The sequence below is a fragment of the Lycium barbarum genome, chromosome 6, assembly GCF_019175385.1.
Source record: "Lycium barbarum isolate Lr01 chromosome 6, ASM1917538v2, whole genome shotgun sequence".
NCBI classification, from domain to species: Eukaryota; Viridiplantae; Streptophyta; class Magnoliopsida; order Solanales; family Solanaceae; genus Lycium; species Lycium barbarum.
The window spans coordinates 110,394,214-110,406,304 of NC_083342.1; the positions used below are offsets into that span (position 1 = coordinate 110,394,214).

Below are 12,091 nucleotides of genomic sequence, written 5' to 3' on the forward strand. Positions count from 1 at the left end.
CGCTTGCATTATTTCATTTCATATCGCTTTGATTCTCTTAACCTTATCTGACTTCTTTTTATGCTTTTATTGAGCCGAGGGTCTTTCGGAAACAGCCGTCCTACCTTGGTAGGAGTAAGGTCTGCGTACACTCTACCCTCCCCAGACCTCACGATGTGGGATTTCACTGGGTGGTTGTTGTTGATCGTTTCGTAAGGTGTATAGGAATAGTATTGAATAGAAAGTATAAATGCTGGGTTAGTAATGCTGGATAGTTATGCTGGCATTATTTTAATCGACTGTCTGATTTGTAAGATAGTAAGATTCCAAAGTAATCAATAAGGGAAATACTATAGATAGAAATTATGCATCATTACAGATATGATAGCTAGCAGTATCACTAGCATTATTCAGATGGTGTTATAAAAGATAGCACTAATAATTCTACATCATGACGATGTACTACTATAATATTACATAATCAAATACTTAATACTTTGAGCAATAAGTGAACATATCATAACATAATCGTTAATCATCACATAAGGACGATGTTTCAAATACCGTTGAGGAGCTTTCAAATGTGTGATGAGCTAGTCAGCCTTGGTTCTCAATTTTGAGAGAGCAGCCTCTTTGATGAGCATGAATGAATCAACAAAATCATCGCCTAGCTGGTTTAGATCTGGAATTATTCCTTCATCAGCGGCTATAGCAAATGTCAACTTCTTGGCATAGCTACACACATGAACCATTATCCCCTACAATATGCATTTAGCGAATTTGGCATAATTAGTAGTTTACTTTTTTTTTTCTTCTTAAAGTGTAACGGTATTTAGAAGATTCATATAACTAATCTAAACATGTCTATAATTGAAATATAGTTGTTTGATTGATGGAAGAAACGTACAGTGGGATAGCCAGAGCATGTTGGGGCAACGAATACCAATGGATGGCCTGCGCAAGAAATTTCTTCACGCGGACCTATTACGTTTGACATGGCTAGTGTTGTTTGGAAAGGAACTCTTTTAGCAAGTTTTGCAGCACCCTAAGTTCCACATCAAGCAAAACAAACTGCGTTTAGATTCCAACGACAATTAAAAGGAAAGGGACAAAATTAATTATCTGAACATTTCTTGATAATTTTAAGGTGTAAAGAGAAGAATTTGAGTACCTTAAAGCCAAAGAACTTGAGAAAAAGCTTTGAAACATAAAAAGTGCATAGAGACCCAAGGGAATGCTTCTTTCGATCCATTGATGTCTTAGATTTGCGAACATAATCCAGAGGATTAGAGAATTGGGCTATAGTTAAGGGAAATATGACAAAGCCAATGCAATTTCCTTGTATCACTTTGACATTCTTCTCAATTGTTTCAGCTAATGTCTGCATCCATATGATCATGTAAATTTTATTGATTAGGCACATATAATCTAATATTTTTAAATATGTAACACAATTCTACATCAATTTTTAAGCTATTATTTCTAAGTGAACCCTATAAAGAATATTGGAATATTTGCATTGTTATATATATAAAGAAATACTTACTTGGACCCCTAAAGCTGGTCTCAGATTCACTATAACATTGGCTCTGCATCTCATTCCTTCTGGCAAAAACTTCCTCTTGCCTTCAACTTCTTATTAAGAAGATACAAATTATAGAAAACTTGATTAGCATGGTGGAAAGCATTTTAAGCCCCTCCCCCTTCCAAAACAAACCCGTCCAAATGGGCTATATCTTGATTATATTTCATCCTTAATTTCCTTATATGAGTATGTATATCACACAAAAAAAGATAAAAAAAATCTTTACGCTGTTACGAGCAACCAGAAATTAAATTCACTTTCAATTTGAATTCCTTAACCAATAATGTAGCAAAAGTAACGGTATGACTCTCAACTACCATAATTTATTGCTCTTGAGACAAGAATCATTTTTCTATTCTATTTATTTACTTATTTTCTCGGTTAATGCCTATCATGTCTTTTATAAAAATGTTATATATTTTGTTGGCTGATCTCCCGAAAATTCTTGTAAATTTGTTACAAGTATATATACAGTAGCTGATTGAGAAGATTAACTTACCGTATCTTCGAAGGATATAACGAGACATAGCTGCTTGTGTTATCCCCAGTACAACGTCATTAACCGACTAAATTTACAAGAAAGGACAAAAAAAAAAGGAAACATGAGCTTAGGTCATAGACAAATTAAGAGTTCAAAACCGTGAAAAGATTATATTGTTTGGCCAAATTTCTGGAAAGTCAAAAGTGTTTTTTTTTTTTTTTGTAGCTTGGTCAAACGGACTATAAATTTGACGATCAACCTTGGATATATAAGGTTTATATATATGCTTACACAGTCTGTCACATTCTTTATAAATTTAATGTCATCCAAGCTAATCGTCCGGTAGGTATATTTTTGACGAGTGGACCACTTATATCCTCTTGTAGTTGTGAAAGGTGATTGAGAGTCCTTCAAGAAGAGTGCAGTCGCTATAAACAGAAAAACATCAACAACTGTATTGAACCAAAATTTTATGAGCAACCAAAACTTTATGAGGTACTGCCACATCAGTGACCAAATTGTTTTTTTGTTATTGCTTAGTGATAAATTCGATTTATCCTTAGAAGAAGAAACTGGGAGTGTGGGCAGAGAAGTAGGATCCGAAGTTGTCCGAAAACAAGAGAGTAAGAGGGACATGAGGGAAGTTCCATCCCCAATAGAATGATGAATACGGAAAATAGAAGTTGCCTCAGCATGAGAGGTTTTCATGTTAAGGACGTGAAATTCCCATAGAGGTTTCGACATGTCAACATTTGTTGTGCTTAGGTTTGATATGTACTCTTCGACCAATTTGTCGGTATCCATATTATCATGGGCGATCTGGGGCACTATGATATGATCATCTATGTTCACTGTTGTGGGAACCCATCTCATTTTTCCGCTGCCATTAATCTCATCCATAACCTGTTGACGTTTCAACACAAATTCTTGAGTAGAAACATTAAAGGAAACCTTGTGAACCTTAATTATCTGTTATGCAGGATTATGATAAATATATTAGGAGTAATAGTTTCTTTGCTAGCTTACCTGCAAACTGGAAAAGCGTGGGTGTTTAAGCATCGTGCGTTGTATCTCAGCTTTCATAGCGTCAACCTCGATTGGTACTTTCCAACCCATAATGGCTAAGACGTAAACATTGTAGTCAGGCTCATGAAACATTTGAGAAGTTGGACTCAGTAACACTGCTTCTTCTTCTACATTTTTATTTAAATTCTTTGATATTAGGATAGGTTTCAGAATCATTTTTTTTCTACCACGCTCCATATCCAAGCTAGAACCAATATTTAGAAGTGATGATATCTGATTAACCCAACTACTAGGAGAATATTGCTGATTAGAAGGCTCCAATGCCATTATTTATAGAAGAAGTTAGTAAAATTTATTTGATGCACATAGAGATAGATTCTTTTTTTTCTTTGAGTAGACAGATTTAAAACGTGCTTCTTTTTTTTCTTTGAGTAGACAGATTTAAAACGTGAAAGGGAGCTCTTATTAAAAGTACAGTTGTCTTGATAATTGTAGGGATCTAGTAGCTCCGTTAGTTGGCTACCTGAACTCTCACCTTGTTGATGAGGGTTCGAATACCCATAGTGTAATCGTCTTCCCTATTTCCCCTCCCCTACCCCCTGTAATTAAATTTTTTTTTTTTTTTTTAAAACAACTGTCTTGATAGTCTAGTTCCGGGGAAGTTATGGTTTAGAAATATTTGCTCTTATTAGAATGTAGTTATTACCAAAATATTAGTCGCTATCTATATGCTCTGCCTGGCTTCTTTTTCCTGGTGGAAAATGAAACTTATAGTAGGAGTATTAATATAAGTCAGTATGTGTCATTGTGTCACTCGGGCCCTCTTAGTTGACCGCCCTACCCACTAATGGACTATAATAAGATACAGGGTCTTTGTGGATTGTTAGTTCATGTGAATCGAAATTCAAATATTATTTTTCTGCAAAATATTTTCAAATAGGATCTATATAAGTTTTTTAAATAAATTTAGTAAAAAAAAAAAATTATTGTGATGCTTCTAGCACCTCCTGTAGCAGGGGTATCATGCGTTTTTTTTTTTTTTTTTTTTTTTTTTTTTTTTTACTGATTCGGGGTTGTAGAATTCCAGCAGAGTAAAAAAAATGCCTTGCAAAATTTCGAAAGGCAAACTTTTGCTTAAGGCAAGTTCTGCCTTATAAGATAGAATTTGCCTTAAGGCATATTCTGCCTCATAAGACTATTTTCGCGAAGCCTTGCTTTGCGAAATTATTTTTATTTTTAATTGAGCGGGAGTTCGAACCTAGAATCTCGATGTATTTTCGGCTACTTTTTTAGGCGAAGGGAAAAAATAAAGAACCAGCGCCTTTGAATGACAATCCGTACAAAAAAAATGGGGCAATTTGCAGGATTGTCCTTCGCTGGGGGTGGTCTTTAATCTTTGGCCCTTAAAGTAGTGGTCTTTAATTTTTGCCCTCTTCCTTTGCAAATTCTGTCTGCAAAATTCTACCTTAGGCAGAGAACAAAAATTAAAGACCATCAATTTGAGGGCCAAAACTTAAAGACAGCCAATTTGAAGGGGAAAAAAAAAATAAAGGCCACCCCAAATAAAGGTCAATGCGCGCAAAAAAAAAAAAGGCTTAATTAGCCCAACTTTTTTATATGGGCTTATTGGGCAGATCAAAATGTGTTAAGTTAATAAATAGGCGAATTATTGTGGGGAATTTTCATAAATACAAGATATATAGGAGTTAATGATATAATCTACAACTAATTTAGATATTACAAATTGTGCAACTTAAAGCTAAAAACAAGGAGATTATTGCTATAAATGAAAATTTAAAAATAAGGAGATTTCCTATATTAGTGATAACATAATTAAATACATATAAAAACACAATAAATGCTTACCTAAAAAAGCTCCAGCACAATCTACTAGCAAGCTAATTCATGAATTTTAACCCAGAAAAATAAAGTTAATTCATGAACAAGTATATTATTGTAGTATCTGTTGTATATATTATTCTATCTATATATCGTATATTGTTACCATATATGTTATTATAGAGTACAATTAGTTGGCACGTAGAGTAATGTATTCATATATTAGTTATATAATATACATACTTAGATATACTAATTTCTACTGTTATATGCACAAATATTTGTTATCATATTTTCAGTTAAATTTGCCAATTTGAATATACCATATACTTTTTAGGTATATTTTCATGTAACTTTGTTATACAATATACCATACTTCGTGTAGTTTTCTTAATATTAATACAAATATTAATATTAATATTAATATTAATATTAATATTAATATAGTCAATAATTTATTTTAGTCACAAAAAAATAATTGCATCAGTCATTTAGTGAAAATAAAAAAAGAAGAATAAAGAGGAGAAAACGAAAGAAAAAAAATCTTTTTAAAACGATAGATGAAATATGGAAAATTACATTATCTCTCATGCTTTTTTCATAGATATTTTTTTCGGGGTGGGGGGGAGGGGGTGGGGGAGGGCATGGTTTGAAAGAAAGAGAAGGTAAAAAGTGGATATGTATTAATGGTAATAACTCCTAAAATTAAGTATTATTGATATATTAGGAATATAAGAAGTTGTATTTTTGTAATTAAGAAGTTCAAATTTTGAATAAGTTGTATTCATGTAATTTTTTGAAAATAGTTGTAATCATTTTAATTAGCATTTGAAAAAGTTGTATTTATGTGACTTTCCCAATTATATCACATTCATATTTAAATGGATTGGACTACTTATATTTTTATGGGCTGATAGGAGGCAAGTCAATCTTGGTGCACTGGTGTGAGGCACAAGCAGGGGCGGATCTACTTGGGGGCCGGGGTATTCACCCGAACACCCTCAGCAAAAAATTACAGTGTATATATAGGGTAAATTTTTTGTGTTTATGTGCATATATTAACTTTTGAACACCCTCGGCAAAAAATTACAGTATATATTTAGTTTTTTTTTTTTTTTCAAACACCCTGAATGAAAATCCTGAATCCGCCACTGGGCATAAGAGTTATTTCCCGTGGTCAGCTAGAAGGGCTGAACTAATTAAGTAGTTAAAAACTGAAGAAAGAAAATATTTTACTTTTAAAGAATGAGAAGATCATATACACAACTGAGCTAATAAGATGCATATATCAACAGTTAGAGCATATGCACTAGTTATTTTTATCTCAGATCTTAAATATAGAGTAGTTGAAAACAGACATCACGTGTCATGTGAACAAAGGAATAATGAATGCAGTGATAATATAAACGTTTAAATCCTCAAACATAAATAAAATAAAATAAAATAAGAACCTTAAATCTGCATTTAAAAGTCGTCAGTTAGTGCAATTAAATTAAAACCTTTATTTTTATCTATTGATTATCCTTGTGCCATTTTCTCTCTGAAAATTGGAGAAATTTGTACTCCCTCGGGCCCATGGCCCACCATCGCAAGAATCTCAAGGAGAAAAAAAAAGTGAATAATTTCTGAAACAGCAATCGGCATTAGGAGCCATTTTGACATGATTTGAAATCATGGTTTGAAACCAATTGAAATCATATTTGGACATGTAATTTGAATATTTTAAATTGTATTTTCTCTTATAGATATAAACACCACAAGTTGTGAAAATTATCAAAACATTCCCAATTTTTATACAATCTTACCAAATGAGCAAATCATAGTTCATAACAAAATTAATACGCTACTAGAAGGCCTTTCTAAAAAATACAATATCAATTGAGCAAACTTTAGTTCAATAAAAATGAAAATTTAACATGAATAGTAATGTAACTACTCTTTAATATAATCCTCCCACATGGTAGACATAAATAAAGGTTGGTGGAAGTTAATGAGGTTGGTAAATGGTTGGTGGGAGTAATTGTTAAAAATATTTACAAACTAATGGGTCTTTTTTTTTTTTTATAAAATATAAACTTATGGGTCAAGTTTTATATTTAAATTTTTTGAAACAGTGGTTTGAAACCTCCAATCATGCCTTTTAGATGATTTGGGGTTTGAAATCATGGTTTGAAACCATGAGATGAAATGCATGTCCAAACGATGGTTTCATCTTATGGTTTCAAACCGCATATCCAAACGCCTACTAAATTTAAGATGTGAGATCATAGTCTTTGTTGTGCCATTTCTCTCTAGCAGTTGGAGAAATTACTACTTCCTCCGGCCCAATCCCCACCATCTCAAGGCGGCTTTTGAAAATAGAAAAAGAAAAACGTGAATTAATAAGTGAATCGAAATCTTTACAAATTCAGTGAAACAACAATGGGCATTAAATTTAAGACGTGAGATCATAGTCTTTGTGAGCTTAGCTTTATATTGCATAATTCGGAAGGTAAGCTAGGAGCCACGATTGAATTGATATGAGCCACGATTGAATTGAATAGACTTCCCAACTAATAGTTACGTCTGGAGTAATGTTGATTAGCTCCTAAATTTTGAATGGTCAATTTCGGACTACTTTAATGCGATACTAAAAGTTGCAAACACACATTTAATTTGTGCAAGTTTGTGATGCGAGATATCCAATTTTCTTATTCGCTTGTGTGCTAGACGTTTGATTAATTATAAGGAGGAGGGTCTTTACACCCTCTAACAGCCTCTTATGTTTGGACTTTGAATCAAAATCGTCCCTATTCTTTAACCAAGACCACTAATAGTCATCATTTAACTATGCAAAAGCAGTGCATTTTGTTTCAAACTATTTGCGTCAAAAACTAACTATTTGCGTCAAAAAAACCATCCAGTTCAACCTGTCATTCTTTCGGATCTGTGGAGATACTATAAATAACTTTAGTATTATGTTGCTTGATGATTAAAGTGGAAATTTTGAAGAATATTTGGAATTGGAATTATGGGTCCGAAAATCAAGTTCGTTGAGGATTTGTTGGTAAAATTGGTTGGATATTATACTTGTTTGCTGAAAATCAAGAATGCAAAACTGATTTGAAGAAATTAGAGGCAAAATTATTAACTTCTTACTGCTGGCTCATGGTTGCTCGAGACGGTGGTTTTAATAATTAAAGTTGCATTTGGTTATTGATTAAAAATCCTTGGGGAGTGACTGTTTGAAGTACATATAAGCAAAGTTGAAGAGCATTTCAAGACTCATTTGCAGTTTGGCCGTGAATCTTCGAATTTCAACAGTGTTTGAGCGCGAAAATCTGGGGTATTATTGAATTCCTGAATTTCGTTACTACTATCCAAGTTAGTGAAGAGAGGGGAAAAGAAAAACTGAAATCTCAATTGAGTTCAAGACCTTGAGAATCAGATTTATTTGACTGAGTTCCAAAAGAACTTGGGTTCACGCTAACAGTTTAGTTAGTTTTTGATGAAAACCATTAGTTTGAACCAAAAATGCACTTATTTACATAGTTAAAGCACATCTACAGGGAGGCAAACTTGGTGGCACACCAGTTGGCTGAAATCGGAGCAAATGAAGAAACTGATGAATTGGTTGGAGAATCTATTTTTTGGGATACTCCCCTCCCCCTGTATATGTTATTTCCATGTTAAACAAAGACAATTTAGAAATAGTATGATAATGGGTATTAAATTTAAGATGTGAGATCATAGTCATTTTCTTTTTCGCTTCCAATTTTATCTTTATATTTATTGCATAATCCAAAAGTTAGCTAGGGAGTCGCGATTTAACTAAATAGACTTCCCACTAAACATGTCACGTCTGGAATAATGTAGATTAGCCCCTAAATTTTTGAATGGTACCTACGCATTCAATTAGCTTATTTGCTTGTGTGCCAAGTGTTTGATTAATTATAAGGGGCGGGTCATTACATGCTCTGAAAGACTTCAAAATAGAATTGTATTACTGTTAAGGATAAAATTGAGGGGAACTGAGAACTAGAAATAGAACCAGGTAGTGTTACATGATGCGTCAAACTGAACTCAGATGGATAATAAAGTATTACCATTCATAGAGTTTAATAATACCTGCAAATCAGTCTCTACCAATAATGGCAAGAGATTTTTTGATCAGGCTAATTTTAGCCCAAGTAGCAATGCTAGCAATTCTGCATGAAGAGCAGATCCAACTTTTATTTTGCAATGTATAACCCATGATCCACATTCCTAGATGATCACGGAAGACTCCACTTGTGCCTCCATTTCCAGAAGTGGACTCAAATGATCCATCAATATTTAACTTTATGAAACCTTCAGGAGGGAGTTTCCATGAAACAGGGACTACCTGCTTTGGAGCAATGTTTGGCTTTGCTAATGCTAGATGGAGGTATTCTAATGCACCCAGTTCTTGTGGGTGACGTCATATAAGTAGTAATTATTTAGTTTAATTATCTACTGATACTAGTTTCAAGTTTGCTTTCCTTTTTCTTTATTGCCGGTTTTATGTTCCATAAGCATAGCGTCTGGGTTAGTTTCTACTTGCAAAATTTCACAAATTTGGTTGACGAAAACCGATGACTATTATTTGATATGACGCACAAGCCAAATTTTAAAATAAGTACGGAATTCATGGCCTACAAGCCAAAAAAACCTGTTTCTCTATGTGTTCTTTTATAATCTATAAATTAGTGAAACCTGTTTCTCTGTGTGTTTTTTTATAATCTATAAATTAGTGATTTTGTTTAGATATTTACATATCATACCCCAACTTTAAATTTGAAATTTGAGGCATTGATGATCAACTTCCAAAAAACTAGTATATAAATAAGATGAGTATTCTATCAATAGATGAAATCATGATACCCCATCTAAAGCTTATAATCAAGGATATTGTGGTAGAAAGAGGCCTTTGCCAGGAATAGAAAATGTTTGACAGCATACAAGGTATGTTTGGTTTGCTCTTTTAGTTTAAAAATTATGGCTCAATGATTGCACTTTTTTTCTTATTAGGAAGTACTTATTTTATTGTTGATAATAATAACATATAAACAAGGATATACAATAATGCTACTTGATAATGATACAACAATATTATAGAATCAAATATAATTTTGCAATACGCTGTACATATCATAAATGTACTCGTTAATCATCACATAAGGACCAAGTTTCAAGTTCTATTGAGGAGACTTCAAATGTGTAGTTAATGAGCTAGTCAACTTTGGTTCTCAATTTTGCGAGTGCAGCCTCTTTGATAAGCATGAATGAATCCACAAAATCATCGCCAAGGTGGTCTGGATCTGGAATTATTCCTTCACGAACTGCTATAGCAAATGTTAACTTCTTGGCATAACTACATGCATGAACCATTAGCCCCTACAATATGCATTATTGTGATCTAAGTAGTTTGTTTTTCTTTTCAAACACAAAATTATATATATAGAAGATTCATATAATTGATTTCAACTAATTTGCAACACATGGATAGTTAATTGATCGGTTGATTAAAGAAACTTACTGTGGGATGTCCATAACATGTTGGGGCAAGGAATGCCAATGGATGGCCTGCGCAAGAAACTTCTTCAAGCGGTCCGGCTACGTTTGAAAAGGCTAGTGTTGTTTGGGATGAAACTTTTTGAGCAAGTTTTGTCGCACCCTAAGCGTCATGCCAGTGCAAATAAAAAAATTAGGTTGGGGTTCTAACGACAACTAAAAGGAAAGAAAAAGAATCAAAATTCAGAATGTTTCTTGATAATTTTAAGGTGTAAAAATAAAAAATGGAGTACCTTAAAGCCAAAGAATTTGAGGAAAAGCTGTAAAAAGTAAAAGGTGCATTGAGACTCAAGAGAACGCTTCTTTCGGTCCATTGATATCTTAGCTTTGTGAATATAACTGAGAGGATTCTCGAATTGGGTAATAGTTAATGGAATTATGATAAAGCCAAAACAATTTCCTTGTATCACAGTGGCATTCTTCTTAATCATTTCAGCTACAGTACTCCACTTATTAGAATATCTCCCCCAACCCACAACCCAAAAAAAAAAAAAAAACTTTACGTTGTAACATACAACCACGAATTAAATATATCAATTTCAACCTAAATTCCTTTTTTGTTTATAGGAGTACTTATTTTCAATGTTTTCTTTATACGTATTTATTTCCACGGTTAATGTTTGTGATGAAATACCTATTGCTTGAAGAGATTAAATTCTAACAATTAGTATACATTGAAATTGAGGGGATTAAATTACCGTGTCCTCTTTGGATATAACAAGACAAGGCTGCTTGAGTTATCCCCAGTATAACGTCGTTAACCGTCTAAAATTTACGAGAGAAAGAAGCGAAAAAAGGGAAAGATGGGTCAGAGACAAATAATTAAAGCCAAAACATTGAAACAAAGTTCAAATTAATTAATTAGCAAAAACTACTAGACTAAAGATTACTGTTCAATCTTGGATTTAAGGTTTATACATATACTTACAGCGTTTGTCACATTCTTTATAAATTTAATGTCGTCCAAACTAATAGTCCTATGGATAAATATCTGACGAGTTGACGACTTATCAAAACCTCGTGCAACTGTAAATGGTGATTGAGAATCCTTCAAGAATAGAGCAATCGCTATAAACAACAAAACATCAACAACTGTATTGAACAAAAGCCTGATGAACAACCAAAACTTCTCAAGATACTGCCATATCAAATACCAAATACTTTTTTTATTGCTTATTGATAAATTCGATTTGTCCTTCGAAGAAGAAGAAGAAGAAGAAGAAGAAGAAGAAGAAACTGGGAGTGTGGGCAAGGAAGTAGGATCTGAACTTTTCCGAAAACAAGAGAGTAAGAGGGATATGAGGGAAATTCCATCCCCAAGAGAATGGTGAAAACGGCAAATAGAAGTTGCCTCCGCATGTGAGGTTTTCACGTTAAGGACGTGAATATCCCATAGAGGCTTCGACATGTCAATAGTGGTCGTGCTTAGGTTTGATATATAATCTTCAACCAACTTGTCGGTATCCATATCATCATCGGCGATTTGGGGCACTATGATATGATCATCTATGTTTACTGTTGTGGGAACTGATGTTAGGTGTATTTATACACTTTTCCGCCATCTTTTACCCATACTGATACTGTATTTTAGAGCTAAATGCATTAAATAC

General features: G+C 33.3%; 2 protein-coding genes across 3 annotated transcripts; both read right to left on the bottom strand.

Annotated features, from left to right (window-relative positions):
* Positions 1–311: 311 nt before the first annotated feature.
* Positions 312–3,413, bottom strand: LOC132645443 (wax ester synthase/diacylglycerol acyltransferase 11-like). Of its 2 annotated transcripts, none has more exons than XM_060362423.1 (7): positions 3,072–3,413; positions 2,337–2,948; positions 2,064–2,130; positions 1,526–1,611; positions 1,151–1,360; positions 887–1,024; positions 312–737 (listed from the first exon to the last, which is right to left on the bottom strand). In XM_060362423.1, exons 1-7 carry the CDS (start codon positions 3,396–3,398, stop codon positions 573–575), a joined length of 1,605 nt encoding a protein of 534 aa, XP_060218406.1. In that variant the 5' UTR covers positions 3,399–3,413; the 3' UTR covers positions 312–572. The 2 variants fall into 2 exon arrangements, with proteins under 2 accessions (XP_060218406.1, XP_060218405.1); XM_060362422.1 differs by having other exon boundaries at positions 1,526–1,614.
* A 6,584-nt stretch (positions 3,414–9,997) lies between these two features.
* On the bottom strand, positions 9,998–10,945 carry LOC132645444 (wax ester synthase/diacylglycerol acyltransferase 11-like). The gene is made up of 3 exons (XM_060362424.1): positions 10,715–10,945; positions 10,447–10,584; positions 9,998–10,304 (listed from the first exon to the last, which is right to left on the bottom strand). Exons 1-3 carry the CDS (start codon positions 10,910–10,912, stop codon positions 10,140–10,142), a joined length of 501 nt encoding a protein of 166 aa, XP_060218407.1. The 5' UTR covers positions 10,913–10,945; the 3' UTR covers positions 9,998–10,139.
* Between the last annotated feature and the right edge of the window lie 1,146 nt (positions 10,946–12,091).

What these genes read in the sequence shown, in the direction of transcription:
- LOC132645444 (XM_060362424.1), bottom strand. Translation starts at nt 10,912, where the DNA reads ATGATTAAGAAGAATGCCACTGTGATACAAGGAAATTGTTTTGGCTTT. An exon ending in TCAAATTCTTTGGCTTTAAG is followed by an intron (nt 10,585 to 10,714) that starts GTACTCCATTTT and finishes CATGACGCTTAG; the next exon opens with GGTGCGACAAAACTTGCTCA. An exon ending in CATGTTATGGACATCCCACA is followed by an intron (nt 10,305 to 10,446) that starts GTAAGTTTCTTT and finishes TGCATATTGTAG; the next exon opens with GGGCTAATGGTTCATGCATG.
- LOC132645443 (XM_060362422.1), bottom strand. Translation starts at nt 3,398, where the DNA reads ATGGCATTGGAGCCTTCTAATCAGCAATATTCTCCTAGTAGTTGGGTT. An exon ending in TTATATCCTTCGAAGATACG is followed by an intron (nt 1,615 to 2,063) that starts GTAAGTTAATCT and finishes CTTCTTAATAAG; the next exon opens with AAGTTGAAGGCAAGAGGAAG. An exon ending in TCAAGTTCTTTGGCTTTAAG is followed by an intron (nt 1,025 to 1,150) that starts GTACTCAAATTC and finishes TGTGGAACTTAG; the next exon opens with GGTGCTGCAAAACTTGCTAA.